We start from the raw sequence: 17,970 nt of genomic DNA on the forward strand, positions 1-17,970 counted from the left end.
TTTTTCAATTTATTTTGGTATTAACAATAAATATTATTAGTTAGGGGTGTAAATCACAAGTTTCATCACGATACGATATTATATCGATTATTTCGACAACGATACATTATTTGCAATGAAATTTTGATTTGATTCAATTCAGCAGCCTGCGATCGATGCTGGACAATATATGTCTATTTAACACAATCGGTTACATTTATATCAACTCAAAAAATGCAACTAAAATATGATTTGCCAATTTTATCACCGGGCTCTTTAGGAATGAGCTGCGCTTGGACGGAAATAGTGACACAGACGTGCCATGGGAATTTCAAAATAAAGGCGTATCTTTAAAGATATGTATTGATGTTTTCACTTTGCATCGATGATATTGGATTGTTGATCATTGAAGCGATATATGGATTCAGAACGATGTATCGTTACACCCCTATTATTAGTTATTGAGTCCCTGAACCAGTTCAATTTGGTGATGAAGACTGTGAGATTTGGCTGAAAGGTCTGGAAAAGGCTAGTATGTTACCTTGAGATTACTTTGTCACAGATACTTCCATGCTCAAAAACTCTTACTGGTTATCGCCTCAACTTATTACCACGTGACTTAAAGGTCCAGTGTGTAAGATCTAGCGGTGAGGTGACGAGATTGCAACCAACTGAAGCTTCTCCCGTGTGCCAAGCGTGTTGGAGAACTACGGTGGCCGACGCGGAAATTTCAAGAGCCATTTGGAGCAGAGCCAGTGCGTAGAGTGCGTGTACGTGGGAAGTGAGTGGTGAAGCAAGAGAGAGTGAGCGACGGGAGCGAGTAACGTTATTGTCAGTTCCTTTATTGGACCAGCTGAGCCAGCTCCATTTGCTGAATGAAGACCATGAGATACGATAAATTGACTTCTGAACTGAGATCATTTTGTTGTCAGCAGGATACAAAGAAGTATATTTCTCTTTATTTTCCATTTGAATATCAATTAATAGTTTTATAACCATTTCATGAGGCTGTTTCAGTCAAAACGGGAGCAGGATTGTGACGGTGGCAGGTGTCTGTGGGGCGTGAAAAGACGGCATGTGGAGCAGCTGATGGGTGTGGATGGAGATGAAGACGAGGAGGGTGGGCAGATGGCGGAGCGACTGTGCCACAGGACGGCAACACACACGAGCGAACACACACTTGATGCGTCCTGACATCAGCAGTGGGGGTGACTCAGAAACCAGAGCAGCAACGTGTCTGCTTAGTTAACTCTGGGTTTTTGGACTTGAAGACGCAGCAACAGAAAGAATGATGGGAAGCTCAGTGAGAATTCAAGGAAAGGTCCTATCTGATTGGAGGGTGAGGGTTCGTCGGGGGCTCAAAACGTCCAATCAAACAGCTCATGGGGAGGCATCCCGTTCTCCCTACCTGGGGAGGCAGCGTCCCCATCCAGCAGGTTGTCGTCCTCGGTGGTGTGGAAGTCCATGATGACGCCGGCCCCATCCAGCAGCTCCTCGTCGCTGCTGGCGCTGGCGATGCTGTTGTAGCTGTTCCTGCAGTAGCCTCTGTGGTACAGCTGCTCCGACTCCATTTAGCAACACGCCGGTGCCCTGGATGATAAGGAGGAGGGGGAGGGAAGGAGGAGGGGAGTGGTGGAGATATACACACCGTGTTGTGAGGATGCTAGATTAGAGCGTCTACAGGGTGAGGTGGGTCTGAGTAGGGTGGGGTTAACATGCTCACTGACTGAAAAACAGCAAAGACAGACGGGCGGAGGCTGTGATGGAGAGGTTATAGTCACACACACATTTATAGTCCAGCAAAAAACTTCATTTGAACGGCACACAACCAACACAACACAACCAGCTTCCTTCAGGTGCCTTCACTGGGTAACCGAAAGAGCAAAAGTAAGTGAGAGGTGTTCACAAAACCCTTTAATTATCCTAAGAAATACAGAATACTCCCCTATATATATGACATACAATTTAACCCTTCTTCCATCTTTCTCATGTGTGTAGGTTTTTCTTTTTTGCCTGCCACCGAGGAAAGAAATTAAATAAAATAACTAACTAACTAACTACATGAATAAATAAATAAATAAATAAATACATAAATAAATACATACATAAATAAAATAAATAAAATAAATAAAATAAATAAAATAAATAAAATAAATAAATAAAATAAATAATATAGTCATATTGTTTTTAATCACCGACTTAAATTTCTGCAAGCCTCTCACAGAACCTGCTCTTATTAGTGTTGTAAAAAAATATCAAAGTATTGATACATATCGATACTAAATATTTGAAACGATTTCAATACTCATTTTCCACAGTATCGATACTCGGGTACCAGCTGCGCTTTCTCCTCTCTCTTCTCTCTGACAGCGAGTTGACACACACACAAACACACACACACTATTTATCTTTTAATAAGAATTTAAAAATGTTACGCCCTCGATGTTGTGTCAATCTTTCCCCGTGGTATTGAAAATCTATATTTTTCAAGTTAAAAATTCTAGTATCGCAACAACACTATTACTTATTATATATCTTTAAAAGTCCCTCATTTTTAACACACTTTCTGTGTTGTGTTTCGATTAACATCTCCAGTGCAATCCAGGTAAAAAACTAGGTGATAACTGGTAAGAAAACTGGTAGAAACGGCAACACAGACACATCAATACAATACAATACGTGCAGCTACATTTTCAAGGTGCAGATAACCTTGAGAGATTTGAGAGACAGAAATATTGTAACCGCTGGAGCGCACGCTGATGGAAGATTAAGTAAATCAAAAAGGAAATGGAGGTGTGGAAAGGAATGAGAGGGAGCGGACACACAGGGCATCCGTCAGAGTTTAAGATGAATGTGGACTGTCAGAGACGGCCGGCCATGCCAGCAATGAGGTGGAATGATTGAGGGCAAATATTTGGACCGTTTGACCAGAGATGCAAGGAGGAGAAGAATCAATAACTCTAGTGTGCTAGAGGGAGGCGAGCAGCTGACATTAAAGTCAATATCTCAGCTATGAAACTGACACTCTTTCCTTTTTTGGTTGCGTCTGGTTGCTATGATACGGAATATCCACAGAACTCAAAAAGGAAATGAAAGGAAGGATGGAAAGCATTATAGCGAGAGAGGACGTATCCGCCGGTCTACGTGTATTCATTTCTCCTCCACTGTTGTCGATCAGCGCTCGTAGCCTATATGTAGGATGTGACAGTTGGTCGTTGTGGTATTTGTGAAATTACCCATATATTGCCTTGCTTACAGTATTACAGCGTAACATACAGATGGAAAAATGTGAAATATGTCTACAGGAAAACACACAATTCAACATATATGGAGAATAAAGTTTCCAATGATACATTTTATTTATGTTTGAATTGATATCTTCTCTCTAGTAAATCCTATTTTCACTATAATTGGTACCAATTCCAACTAATTCCAAGGAAATGATTAGGAAATTATGGACCCGTAAAATAAAGTATTACCTTCCGTTACAGAAAATATTAAAATAGCCATGGATTCGGATGTTAAAACTTGTTTTTTAGATGTACAATGGCTGTGGATAAGACTCGATATTCTTCAAATTAGGGCTGTTACAATATCAGATTTTCACTACACGGTTATCATAGCGTCTTGTCTCTTTTTTAGCAAATTAATTGCACTCAAAATACAAGTGTAGGAAGGTGGAGAGAGAGTCTGTTACCATAACTGTACAAAAGTGTGATTTATCATACAGGAATTATTTAGATGATATCAATATTTAATTTCTTAAATATCACGGTTATCGTCGTTATCGGTATATCGCTACGCCCCGAATTCAAATGAATGTTGTTTCGCAGGAAGAACTGGTCGCTGTAATGCTATAAAGTTACATTTAGTCATTAAATCGGGGACTCCCTTAAAATCAGAAAGCAATTTGGTAATACTGCATATAGCTACAGTGGGAATGAACTTTCTGGCTTTTTTTACTTTTTGTTTTTTTAATTTGTTTGTTTCCTTCAGATAATACTTGAAGATATTTTTTCAGCAGTGGTGTTATAATGTTCTCTTCGCTGCACAGCCAAGCGGTGTATTTATAGACTGAGGGATTAAAATGACACATGAGCATCTTCCCTACAGTGAGAGGATGAGTATGATAATAAAACTGCTGGACCAAACAGAGCAGAGCAGAGTGACACCTCACCTGTGCTCAAACCTCGCCCCCCTGTGGAGGAGATGGAAACTACACCACAATCTGTGACCAGAATCTGAGACCACAAACGTGACGGACGTGACCTAAACTGATATTTTAGAAGATAACCTGAAGGTATTTATAGGAATATCAGCCTCGAGGCATGATGGGTCACAAAGAAATAAAGGAAAAGAGGAGAGAGTTCGGGAGAAAGACAGACATTTAATGTGACCCGGTGCTGCAGCCCGACTGATCTTCACTAATCCTTCACGGTCCGACAGGCGACGCCGTATTCCTCTATCTCTCTGTGGAAAAAAAGAATCCTAATAGGTTTCTGAGCTCCTTTCATATCGACCTGAATGGATTTGACTTTCTACCTGATCTTGATTTCTCTCTCCTGCTGCGGTGTGTGTTCTGTGGACTTTGAAAGGTGGCATTCAGAAAAGGTCACGATGAAAAGGGAGTGAAGGAAAAGAAAAGGTGGAGTCGGCTCGGTTGATTTAGGACGTGGATTTCTCTAAAAAAAACGTGAAAAGTGTACAGAAAGTGAACGCCAAGGCAAAAGAAAGTCTGTATTTTGAGGGTAACATTTTAAAAAGAGTGACTTTGCAGTGAAAGTCACTCTCCTGTAACAAAAATAAAACCCAGACACTTTGTTATGATGGTAACGCCACAACACGGCACAAGCCCATCACGAACAAAAGCCTTCTGCGAGCGCCAACAGTGAAACTGAAGGCCGCTAATCCTCTCTGGAACTAACTCTATAATGTGAGGCAGCGAGGGAAGAGAAACTTTCCCCCCGCGCCAACAATCGCGCTGATTCACCACGAGACAGGACTTCCCTTTGAGCTATATCGAATCAGCGTGGCCAGGAAATTCAATTCAGCTTGTTTGTGGAGTCAATCAAGGAGGCAGACGTCGTCTAGGTGCTCTTTGACCTCTAGTAACAACGCAGAATCGTCATGATTTGGAGCAAGAATAGCTCTCTTTAAACCATTCTTATTAATCACACCAAATATTCTTTACCTCCTTCATCTATACCAGGGGTCAGCAACCTTTACTATCAAAAGAGACATTTTAGGCAAAAAATACAAAATAAATATCTGTCTGGAGCCGCAAAACATTTGAGCATTGTGAGGAAGGTAATGAAGTTTATAGTGTAAGTATATAGTATATAAGTCTAATGCAGTGAGGGCCCAAGTGCAAATGTACTACGGAGTATTAGGGCCACATTGAGGGAAAAAAAATCTGAGATTTCATGAATGAAGTCATAATATTACGAGAATAAAGTCATAATATTACGAGAATAAAGTCATAACTTAACGAGAAAAAAAGTCGTAACATTATGAGAATAAAGTCATAACTTAACAAGAAAAAAAGAAAATGGCACGTAAAATTACTACTTTCTAATATTATGACTTTATTCTCGTAATATTATGACTTTATTCTCGTAACATTATGACTTTATTCTCATAATATTATGACTTTATTCTCGTAACATTATGACTTTATTCTCATAATATTATGACTTTATTCTCATAACATTATGACTTTATTCTCGTAACATTATGACTTTATTCTCATAATATTATGACTTTATTCTCATAATATTATGACTTTATTCTCATAATATTATGACTTTATTCTCATAATATTATGACTTTATTCTCGTAACATTATGACTTTATTCTCATAACATTATGACTTTATTCTCATAATATTATGACTTTATTCTCATAATATTATGACTTTATTCTCGTAACATTATGACTTTATTCTCATAACATTATGACTTTATTCTCATAATATTATGACTTTATTCTCATAATATTATGACTTCATTCTCATAATATTATGACTTTATTCTCGTAACATTATGACTTTATTCTCATATGACTTTATTCTTGTAACATTATGACTTTATTCTCATATTATGACTTTATTCTCATAATATTATGACTTTATTCTCATAATATTATGACTTTATTCTCATAATATTATGACTTTATTCTCGTAACATTAAGACTTTATTCTCGTAATATTATGACTTTATTCTCATAATATTATGACTTTATTCTCGTAACATTATGACTTTATTCTCGAAATCTCAGATTAATTTTTTTCCCTAAATGTGGCCCTAATACTCCGTCATACCGTCGTACCATAGACCTACAACAATGACAAATTAAAATTAAAATGTAAACAAAAAACAGTTATTCATTTCCATTTTTAAAAATCCACAGGGAGCCACTGGAGAGGAGCTAAAGAGCCGCAGGTTGCTGACCCCTGATCTATACCTATTTAAACTGATTCAGCATCGCTAACCAGGAGGGGTGGGAATCACGGAATGCGTTATTTAGCATTCTTCCCAACAAACTAACCTGACATTGTTGGTACCAATGAATCCCTTAGTTTTTTTTTGTTTCTTATGATACCAGTATCTTCACTCTAGACAGTTCTGATATCAAATGAACTGCTGCTTTAATTAGACTTGTCATCTTTCATCCTATTCCTCTTCGCTGGTGACATTTGAATTGATGGCTATAATTATGACAGTCTGCAGCGTTGCTTGTTCGTGTTTCCTTTCATTCTTCGCAAACAGTAATCAAAACAGTAATTATGCCAGGGAGACTAGAGTGTGTTCATCATCGAGGAGCTTCTATCTCACGAGTCAGATGATTTCATTTTGCCGTTTGAGGACGTGGATGAGCTGAGGAGAGGGAGGAGTGTGTGTGTGTGTGTGTGTGTGTGTGTGTGTGTGTGTGTGTGTGTGTGTGTGTGTGGCGGTCGATAACAGCAGCATAATCACCCGCGAGGGAACAAAACGTTGCTGATGTTACACAACTAGTTGAGCAGCGAGGGCCAGTTATCTTCCTCCAGGCTGGTCACTATGGAGGTGTTGCCCAGGCGACTGTTGCTGGGACGTGACTCAGCGTTTTAACCGACAGGCTCACACCTCCTCCTCCTCCATAGACGAGGGCCAATACGTTGACACGCATGCTTCAAAAAGGCAGCGGGCGATCGATATATGGATCGCTTTAAAGCAAAACATCCAACACAACAGGGAGCTTTCACTCCTCACAATTAACAGCATGCGGCACTGACTAACTGCTATCATGAGAACATAATACACATAATAAATAGGTTATCATTTCATCTATTTATCTTCATTAAATCATTTAGTCCAGTGGTTCATAACCTTTTTTCCTTGAAGCCCCCCCTACTTGTATCTAAGAAAAGCTGAACTGGGTGAGCTGGGTGATTTTAGATCACCCTAAAATCATTTTACAAATCCTCAATTTGAATTAATTGATTAAATGAGTTAGTCTTTTTACTATTAATGAACTGTCTTTAATGAATAGAACTCGTCAGTTTTGCCAGCATAAATAAAGTGATGACGTTTTGACAGACTCGCCAAGCGAATGCAGATGCATAATGTGATCTTTTTTGGTTGCGACTTAATTATTTTACTATAATAGCGTTAGAGCGTTATTGTGGTTAAATAAATGTAATTGATGGTGTTGTTAGATTGCTGCTAGACCGCCCTGTTAATAGGTGGTTAATACAGGTGCGGGCCTTCCTTTGTGTGCGTCAAGTGGGAAAGCAAACTGCATTGAGCATGTTGTTTTTGAAAGGCTAAACGCCAACAAATATGGATTGAAGCAGAATATTTCTTTAGATTTTGCTATTAGTAGCAAAAAATATATATCTTTTTAAATAGTTTTATATACAGACTTTTGTATGAATTATCCAGTAAGTGTGTTATTATGATTTTAGTTAGTGCAAATCTAATTTTGACAACCTCAGAGGAGACAAATCCTGGCGCACATCCTGTGATCTTGGCGTCCGGACCCCAGGTTGGAAACCACTGATTTAGTCTACACTAGGGATGCACCGATACCGGATCAGATATTGGGCCGATACTGACTCAAATAGCTGAATCGGATATCAGTGATAATGGTGCCAATCTACTAAATTCAATTCTATGTTTACATACTATATACATTATATAATGGACTTAGAATTCCTGTTTATGTTTTCACCAATTTGTTGCTAAATTAAAAAAAGGTTTACACCTGAATTGTAATTCATGTTAGCTTTGAAGAGGTTTTGAAGAGGTTGCTGATGTACGATTTATTATTTTAATAATAAATAACAATTCATAAAATCTATATCTAAGTATTTATTTGTTACATTTTGTTTCACAAAGTTAAGAAAGCAATGTTTACGTCAAGTCTGATGTTGCCTTACACATAAAAGAAATGATCCCAATCACTTCCACACAGTGAGGCACACAGCTTATTAATTAAACACTGGTATCAGATCGGTACTCGATATCGGCCGATTACCCAAATCCCAGGTATCGCTATCGGTATCGGGACTGAAAAAGACGGTTGGTGCAGCCCTAGTCTACAACATGTAAATTGAAAATCATAAAATGCTGCTGTCTCAAGGGGAGATGCAGGCCCGACTGAAGACACAGGAAGCTCCTACTTTTACAAAATGAATGCTGGAAGATGAATAATACATGTCCTATCTGGCCTGCAGCGAAAGTAAAAAGAAATGCAGCCATTCAAGAAATCCTTCAGTGTGTGTGTGTGTGCTATCAATGAGGCTTTGTCAGCTATCAATTTCATCCAGCCTACGCCAGTATGACAATATTATTTTACTTGGGAGACAGCAATCCTAGAATAAAAAGAGACTGAGACTAGTAAACCTCTTTATGCTGTGATTGTGTGCTACTAATCATTTAAGAAGCCTCACTTTAAAACAGAAATCTTGTTCTGGAGATGTAAAGTCCAGGCGGATGTGTTCATAAGGAAGTGAAAGTCAAGATTTAGAAAGATTCAGTTATCTTCCAGGTGAACGAGGAACAAAAACAGCAGGTGATCTTACAGACGGGAGGGAGATAAACACGTAAATGAGATGTCTCGACTGCCCCGACTGTGAATGAATCCCTAAGGTCACGCTTAATGAAATGACGGCAAGCACGCCAGACAGATGTAACGCAATAAGGAGCGCTGATTAAACCAACAGCTGTAGCAAATGTAATGAGGAGCGGTGCAGTAATGCCTTTGGTTTGACCCGTCTGTAACCGCCTGGGTGGAAAGAGTAAAAGGCTGCCACGGACTCCTGATTCATAAATCATAAACTGAATACGTGGACAGTGATGCAGTGAGAAGGTAACAGCGGGGAAACATTAACTTGAGTTTATGTTTAACATTAACACTACTTTTAGTGTCAAGGACTACTTGTCGACATGTACAGTGTTGATTAGTGTGAAATGGATTCAAATGAATGTAGAAGTGGATTAACATCATGATCAGAGTAACAACGACTCACACGGACACCAAGGACTCTGTATTTTCATTTTTTCCACACAATACGAATTTCAGACGTAATAAATAATGTGTAATATTTCATACTGTTGTCTAGAGACACGTGTGCAGTAGTTTACATTTTTAAAAGTCATGACAAACACTTGCTGGTTCCTGTTTCTAAAATGTGAGTGTTCCTTTCTCTGGTTTATATCATTGTGAAATGACTATCTTTGAGGTTTGGACTGTTGGTCAGACTAAACAATCAATGTGAGGATGTAACCTGGGCACTCTTTTTTCACATTTTACAGACCAAACAACTAAACGATTAATCAAACATTTAATCAAATGATTAATGAAAATAGTCATAAGCTGCAGCACTAACTGTATAAATCACATTATAATATTAGTAGTTAATGTCAAGGGACTGCAGGATGATGGGAAGTCAACTATAATTTTTTTTCACAAGTTCTTATCAGACCTCAGCCAAAGTAACTTAATAAATAGGGCTGTCCTCGATCAAAGAAATTCTTAGTCGACTAACACTCATACGATTTCGTCGACTAATCTATTAGTTGATTTAATCGACATGTCTGTGAAACTGAGTTTCTCCACAAAGAATCACACAAATGCACCACTTTAAATCTTTTGTTTACCAGAGATGTGCTCATAGGTTTCTTGGAAATAAGACATTCAGCATTAAAAACGACAAAAAAATAATAATAGTTGACTCAGATCAAAACGGCCAATTAGTCGACTTATCAACTAAGAGGGGGGCAGCCCTATTAATACCTAATTGTAGGTTTATTTAATGTAACAAAACCAGAATATCAGTCAAACATCAGGGCTTCAACAAACAGTTGTTTTCATTATTGATTAATCTGCCAAGTATTTTGCAGAGTCTAAAGATGGCCATTGCAAATGATCTTAGGCTATAAATGCTGTGGTATGTGGCAGTTGTTCATGCTATAAACATGTCCCTATATAAATAGGCTAAACATTAAATAACTACATTTTGTCAATTAACCCACTGGATCCCAACCTGGGGGTCACCAAAGCTTCACGGGGGGTCGCAAGGCTTTCTTGATTTTAAGGGGTGTAAGACAGCTTTTTAAAAAAAATATACAGTTGGCCAATATCTCAGTATTTTATTAATTTCTGTGAAGAAAAAAACTAAATGAAATTGTTATTTTAAAGTTTGAGTTATTATTTAAAATATAAACTTGTAAAAAATATAATAGAAAAGGGGTCCCTTAAGAAAAAAGGTTGGGAACCACTGAATTAACCCATTAAGCATTTGGTCTGTGAAATGTTCGATAATTGTGAAAAATAGCCATTACAATTTATAAATTTTATTATATTATATTTAAATTGCTTAATTTATCCAAGAAAAGGTCCAGAACTCAAACCTATTCATTTGATTACCATAGACGAGTAAGAAAACCAGCAAATATTCACTGTAACCAGTGAATATCTGGTATTTTTTTTGCCTCAAAAATAACTTAAAGGGACTGTTTGTAACTTCTTAAACGTATATATATGCGCGCTCGTGTGTGGCTACACTGTTCAGACTCAGACTCCAACACAAACTACACGGAAGCACCAAAACTGCAGGTGCGGTCGCGGTCGGAGGACGCGGGGGAGACCGTAGCTTTCGTCTCCAGGGCCGGAGTCTCTGCTGTACTCTACTCCGCTGCTCCTCTGCCTGCCTGCCTTCACTCAGCTCGCTCCACCTCACGTGCATGCGCGCACACTACACACTGCAGAAGACTTCGTAGCTCTGAGAATATCTAGTGAACGTACAGTGGACGTTTGTGCAGAAATAACTGCTGCAGCTCCTCCAGACAAACAGAGGTTTTCTGTGTTTTGTAAAGTGACGGGGCTCCGCAGCGAGAAACATTATCGTCTCCGACCGGGTGCCGGTGTCTTCCCTGTTCGCTCCGACCGCGGTCGGAAGGCTGCAGCAGGAAAAGCCAACACTAGGATCAGCATTGATTCATGGAGAGACCTTCGTCTGGTCAGCTAACATTACTGCCAAGCAGGTGAAATATAGTGATATTGTGGTTTTAGCTGACGTGTGTCGCCTCACTGTTTTGAGCGATGATCGCGAGCCCGACGCTGACTTTCGTTGACTTAACGGCCACAGGTGTCGCCGTTACAACCAATTTCTGATTCTTACAAACATTCCCTTTAAAAGATGATTCATTTTCAAATAGGTTGCAGGTTCTCTGTTGGAAAGCCTTTTTGTGCTTGTGAGAAAACTTAATAAAAATTGTGTAGAGTTATTTTACACAACAAAACCTCAATATCAGAGAAATACCAGGTAAATATGTGTTATCCAGCCTAACCTTTTACACTATATATGAGTAAAAAGGCTTGTTTTTTAAGAGGATGAATTTGCAGACAAGAGGACAAGCCTTCACAAAGCACAAGATTGGTGTGATTTTCAATGCTAGTGATGGAAAAACAACCAGTAAGCATGGTAATACAAATCAGTCCTTTTCCTCTGCATGCTCTCAGCAGTTAGCTGTTCATGCATTAACCATTACATCTGCATTGCACGGTGATAATGTACCAAGAAAAGACAAATAAGCACATGAAGAGGGTGACTGTTTGCATGAAATGTCCCTTAAGCAATGCACACAAAAGGCCTGGCAACACCATGAATTTATCCACAACATATATCCACAAGCTAACAGTGAAATCACACACAAACTGCACGACTAGCTGATAGCGGTAGGAAGGATGGATGGATGGCCTTTGGATGGTGAAACACACACATCTCCTTTCTGCAACAAACTAACCGCTAATATAAAATAAAAAGAGCAAGTTACCTTCCTGATGCCTCGATGCCAGCTCGGACACGACGATGCATCCTTTTTTCCCCCTCCTGGAGTTGAAACAATGTTTCCTTTACACCAGTGGATTTCTCCTCATCATGATGGTGTTTTCTTTTTTCAGTCCCATTCCTGTGTCAGTGACGTTCACTTCCTGTTTCCCCCCATCCGAGCATCCTAGCATCCTAGCAGCAGCAGCAGCAGCAGCTCCCTCCTCCACCCTCAGTCTCTGTGATGGTAAAACAGGCAGGATGGAGATCAATAATTCATCCACTCACTGCACACTTCAATAGGCTATTCTGTCACAAAGGTATGCACAGCTACAAGGTAAGTATGCCATTCTTTAGGCCTATAAGGCAAGGATACTTAATTCTACTTTTCTTTGCTTCTCGATCAAGAGATTAAGTACGCCTAAACCAAGTATACTTAGACTTTTCTGTATACTTGTAGAGTTAGACTTTTCTGAATACTTGTCAGTATGAACCAAGTATACTTAGACTTTTCCGTACACTTGTCAGTATGAGCCAAGTATACTTAGACTTTTCTGTATACTTGTATAGTTAGACTTTTCTGAATACTTGTCAGTATAAACCAAGTGTACTTAGACTTTTCTGTATACTTGTCAGTATGAACAGAGTATACTTAGACTTTTCTGTACACTTGTCAGAATGAGCCAAGTATACTTACTTTTCTGTATACTTGTCAGTATAGGCCAAGTATACTTAGACTTTTCTGTATACTTGTCAGTATAAGCAGAGTATACTTAGATTTTTTTGTATACTTGTCAGAATGAGCCAAGTGTACTTAAACTTTTGTGTATACTTGTCAGTATGAACCAAGTATACTTAGGCTTTTCTGTATACTTGTCAGTATAAAACAGGTATACTTAGATTTTTCTGTATACTTTCTGTATATTTTTTCACCATTTAAATGTATGAATATGATATTAACCCATAATGATGGTGTACATTAACATGGGCACCATATTAGATATTTCATTCAAGACCCTTTCTAAAAGGAGAGAGTATTAAAATTTTTTAATTTAATCAGATATGAAGATTCTGACAAAACTTTATGAATTAACTGAACATGAATAGAAGAATATTCTCAGTCGTTCTCAGCTGTTTAATACAAAAGCACAACAAGGATCAACCTCAAACTGAAGCCTTCTCTATAAGACATCAGAGGATGGATACATTTTTATATAAGTTATATACATATGCGTGGTATGTTCATAATTTTCTATTTTTGTTTGTTTCTTCATATTTTAAAAGAAAGTGAACTATTTATTTGTATTGAAAACAGAAAACAAACCAAGTGAAGGAGATGTTTTTTCAGATGTTTGAGTTTATAATCTTTCAGCAGTAACAGTATTTAATTTAATCACAGAGAAGTTACAGGTGAATTTGTACATATCCATTCAGAACAGATCAATGCATATCAGTAATTTAACCAGAACAGGAATGTTTTACTCACACTACCTCCTGTTTTCTATCTACTGTTACTACCCAACAGCACCATCTGTTGACCAGTACGAGTAATATCATTAACACACTCATTTGGTCTGAGCTTTAGTGATGACAAGATGACTCAAAAGTTAAACCAGAAAAACTGAGGAAGCAGTGAAATAAGAGACGGCTGATTTACGCCAATAATAAACTCCAATAATCTGCAGTTCACACTACTCTTATCTCATCGAGAGCAGAACAAATACTCCATGTTTACACTTGTATTTATTTATTAACAACTTCATTTCCACCGTTTCTTATTAATAAACAAGCTGAAAATGAGTTCTCTATTGATCTCTTATTTATCAAATTTGCAACATTTTTCCTTTGGGGACCCCTTTTCTATCATTGAGTAAACTGATGACTCCTGACTAAGTTACATATTTTATGGATATTTCATATTATATTTAACAATTTGACAATAACAGTACAGAACAACTGATAAACTCTTCAATTAACCCAAATAGTGAACGCAATAACTGCAGGAAGTATGTGTAAAACGAGCAATTTGGATGAATTTTGAACAGATTATTTCTTGTGAATATTGCATCAGAGAGGAGTTTTCCTGTTATTTTTAAGGACTTTTAATACAATTCTCTGTATTGTGTATTTTATTTTATTTTTAACAATCATTCATACTTAATAGGCTTCTCTCTTTTTTGACAAATTCAGTGTTTTCTTCTGTGTGTGTGTTCAGGTCTTTACTGTGCCCTTATCCTGTGAGATTTTAAATAATAATCCAAACTTTAAAAACAAATATTTCATTTAGTTTTCATCACAGAAATGAATGAAATTCTGAGATAAAAATCAACAGTATATTTTTCAAAAAGGCCTCGTGACCCCCCCGTGAAGCTTTGGTGACCCCTAGTAGGGGTCGGGACCCACAGGTTGGGAACCAGTGAATCAGATCTCTGAAGCAAAAAGAGTTTGAACTTTGCACTCCTCTTGTAGTCAAGTCTTCTCCAGACTTTGATAGAAACCAGTGTCTCTGCGGTGCTGTTGGACCGGCATGTTCCTCCTGGTGCTGCTGACCTTCTCGAGGTCGACCTCCACCAGCACCACGCCTGGCTTCTCCCCTCCGCAGTCGGCCAGCACCTCACCCCACGGGTCCACCGCCAACGCGTGGCCGTACGACGAGCGCTTCTCGTGGTGCCGGCCGACCTGCGCCGCCGCCAGTACGAAACACTGTGTCTCGATTGCCCGTGCACGGAGTAACACCTGGGAAATGTGAAATTTGATTGATTACTCATGCTTGTGATGAAAGGATACATGTAAGAAATAAACCCAAGCAAACACAAACAGTCTGTTGTCTGTTATCGTGACTCATCCCACCTCCCAGTGAGCGGCTCCTGTTGCTACAGTGAAGGCTGATGGGTATGTCAGAATCTCAGCGCCGTGTCTCTGCAGAGCCAACGATAACTCAGGGAATCTCAGATCATAGCAGATACCCAGGCCAACCTGTGGAAAGAAAATACAAATAGTCAAAACAACACAGAACACAAACAGATCTTAACGTTTGAGGAATCCCAATGTGGATCTAAAATACTTTGATTTGATAAGGACAGCTACTTTTGAAGTCAGCTTGCTACCTGAGCACACAGCATTTTATATCTATTTAACCTTGATTCAGTCCTCACCATTGAGTACCTGGTGCTCCTTTTAATGTAGCTTCTATTGTGTATTTATGTAAATGTGTTTTAATGTGTCCTGTCTGGATGTGATATGTTGTGTTTTTTAATGGCAGATTTTGCACATGCAAAGCAAAGACACATTTCTGCCTTTTGCATGCAAAAAGTAGACAATAAACTATTTTATTTTCTATTTGAGCAACCCAAATGTACCGTTTAGTTTCTCTAAATTTAAAAAATCTCCTACTGTATCTTACAGAACAAAGACAAACATTTCAACAAGGTTTAAATTCATCGGCTGTTGTAGTTTTCTGTCACCTAATAAGAAGAATTTGTGTGCATTTACAGGTCTACTCTGTGATGATTATTATCTCATTAAAGGACACCTTGCCGATGGGAGTTTGGACCGGAGGCACGAGGGAAGGTCCAGGGATGGTGAAGGCACTTTCTTTAAGCGATACGCCTTTTTCTGGCAGTTCCACATCAAACAAATGGGACTTCCTGTAGACGGAAATGATGTCACCTGTGGGTGAAATGACACGTGTCATAAGGCTGCTCGATTATGGCAAAAATCGTAATCAGGATTATTTTGGTCAATATTGAGATTTGGAAACGTCATGTATTTATTAAACTTTTTCAAAAATCGTCTTTTTAAAAGTGGATTTTTGTGAATTTTAAATATAATTCAACTGTAAAACAAATAAAAAATAAATGTGTGTGTGTACCAAAAGGAATCATCAAGTGGAAAACAAAGCATTTAATAAGTTAGTTTGGATCATTTGTGAGAATGTAAAGAGAGATTGTTCAACGGGCAGCAGTACCTTTATCGTTAATTATGATGTGACAGTTGTAGATTCGTCTGTCAGACTCCCAGTCATGTCCTCGCTCATGAAATCCTCCGAGGGACAGCCACACTTTCAACTTCCTGGAAGAAGGACAGTTTAAAACACCTTTAGGAACTATAAACAAGTGGTATTATTCACAATAGTAGAGCTGCCTGCTGATGGATTCAGAGTTTTACCAACCGATCTTGATTGTCTACCAAATACATCTTTACACTACGTTATAATAAGCCTACTAAACCCAGACTGGTTCCCCTATAGCTCCAAATACCATGGCACACAAAGTCTCTTTCTTTTATTCGTTCATGGAGCCAACAGTAGGCATGGACGATATGAAACTTTCATGTCACGATTATCCTGGCCAAAATAATTGCGATTTGCGATATCATCCCGATAATCATCATGCTTAAAACTCTTAAAATGGCAATACAACATTACATATTTTTGTTGCATCACAGATAGGACACATCTTTTTTTTAGTGGAAATCAAGCAATTTTAAATAAGGTAATCATAAATCATAAGGTCCTCCTGCATAAATAAAGGATAGCATTGTATGAGTCTGTTCTTTCTAGTAAATACGAATGTGTTCTTAATTGAATTGCTTGATTAAATAAAATTTAAATAAAATAAAATAAACCATTACATGATAATTCCTTTATTTTATAAAATCAGGTTGTATTTTTCACTTCTCTACATGATAGCGAGCTATGATTCCACGTCACTCGCGATGATATTCACGATTATACAGATATTGGAAATTCAACACAATCAACTGTGTCGATGTTTCCTATGAACAGAAATAAAAGATCAGTTTGTCTACCTGGCCAGGTGAGTGTATTGTGAGATTGTGTCTCCTGTCAGGCTCTCGGACAGCGACAGCGTCTCCTCTCTACTGGATCCGATGTAGTCGAAGCCCTCGGGCAGGAAGACCATGCTGGCCCCTCGCTCCTTGGCTTCCTCCACCAGATGTTTACAGGCAGAGAAGTTGACCTCTTTGTCTGGGGTGGCTGTCACCTGACACACAGCAGCTACAGGGCGAGATGAAGTCGACATCCTGCACAGAGGAGAGGTTGTTATTATACAACACAGTTCACAGAAGCTGCACAGCCATGGTTGACCATTAACTGCATTAGTTATTCTGTTATATATTTATTGTAGTATAGTGTACCGCTTTGGTGATCTTAGCAGGATATAGAGACATTTAAATAAATCTAATTTAAATGCTGAAATAAGAAATCTACACTCTCTATTCATGCTCTGATTTCCAGTTTAGTCATTTATGTGCACATATATCAACTTTACTGTCCAAACATATTTACATAACACAATATAAATGTAGCTGTTTACCTGTTTTGCAGCTTGATCTGTTGTCTCTGAGCTGGGAGAGAGGCCAAACACTTTGCAGATGTTCCCAAAATGCACCTGACCGTGAACATTGGTCCAAGTGACCTGGACAGAGTTTCACCTTCCCTGTTTAGTCCATGTTAGTTAGTTGCACATTGTGTGTTCAGTGTACAGCAGGAAGGATCAGCCAAGCTGCTCTTATTCTCTGTTGTTTATCAGAGGACAGAAACCAGCATTACAACTCAACACCTCCACCTGCTGGACAGGGTTTGCTTTTGTCTGACAACATGTTTAACACTGGAGTGTTGGGTGAGATTGACTTTTTTATTGTTTGAAAAAAAAAAAATA

The 17,970-nt window shown here is 38.5% G+C and overlaps 2 protein-coding genes across 5 annotated transcripts in view; both read right to left on the minus strand.

Annotated features, from left to right (window-relative positions):
- clcn3 (chloride channel 3) overlaps positions 1 to 12,429 on the minus strand; it is a 47,584-nt gene extending 35,155 nt beyond the window's left edge. For 2 of the 4 annotated variants that reach the window (XM_074622909.1, XM_074622912.1), the window contains exons 1-2: positions 12,297 to 12,422; positions 1,388 to 1,569 (exon numbers count right to left, since the gene is read on the minus strand). In XM_074622909.1, the coding sequence (XP_074479010.1) occupies positions 1,388 to 1,550 (163 nt within the window). In that variant the 5' untranslated portion in view covers positions 1,551 to 1,569; positions 12,297 to 12,422. Of the gene's footprint in view, positions 1 to 1,387; positions 1,570 to 12,296 lie in introns of all 4 variants that reach the window. The other 2 variants (XM_074622911.1, XM_074622914.1) reach the window with 2 other exon arrangements.
- Positions 12,430 to 13,626: 1,197 nt separating this feature from the next.
- Positions 13,627 to 17,840, minus strand: nit1 (nitrilase 1). The gene is made up of 6 exons (XM_074622939.1): positions 17,626 to 17,840; positions 17,099 to 17,332; positions 16,257 to 16,360; positions 15,822 to 15,958; positions 15,140 to 15,265; positions 13,627 to 15,025 (listed from the first exon to the last, which is right to left on the minus strand). The coding sequence occupies exons 1-6, from the start codon at positions 17,712 to 17,714 to the stop codon at positions 14,759 to 14,761; spliced, it is 957 nt and encodes a 318-aa protein (XP_074479040.1). The 5' UTR covers positions 17,715 to 17,840; the 3' UTR covers positions 13,627 to 14,758.
- Positions 17,841 to 17,970: the final 130 nt, after the last annotated feature.

This window comes from Sebastes fasciatus, chromosome 22, assembly GCF_043250625.1.
Source record: "Sebastes fasciatus isolate fSebFas1 chromosome 22, fSebFas1.pri, whole genome shotgun sequence".
In the NCBI taxonomy this organism is placed as follows: domain Eukaryota; kingdom Metazoa; phylum Chordata; class Actinopteri; order Perciformes; family Sebastidae; genus Sebastes; species Sebastes fasciatus.

Bases quoted from the DNA above. Each gene is read 5' to 3' on its own strand.
- nit1 (XM_074622939.1), bottom strand. From the start codon at position 17,714: ATGTTCACGGTCAGGTGCATTTTGGGAACATCTGCAAAGTGTTTGGCC. The intron at 15,266-15,821 runs GTGTCCTTTAAT...TTCTTTCCACAG, and splicing joins TCCAAACTCCCATCGGCAAG to GTTGGCCTGGGTATCTGCTA. The intron at 15,026-15,139 runs GTGGGATGAGTC...CACATTTCCCAG, and splicing joins CAGGAGCCGCTCACTGGGAG to GTGTTACTCCGTGCACGGGC.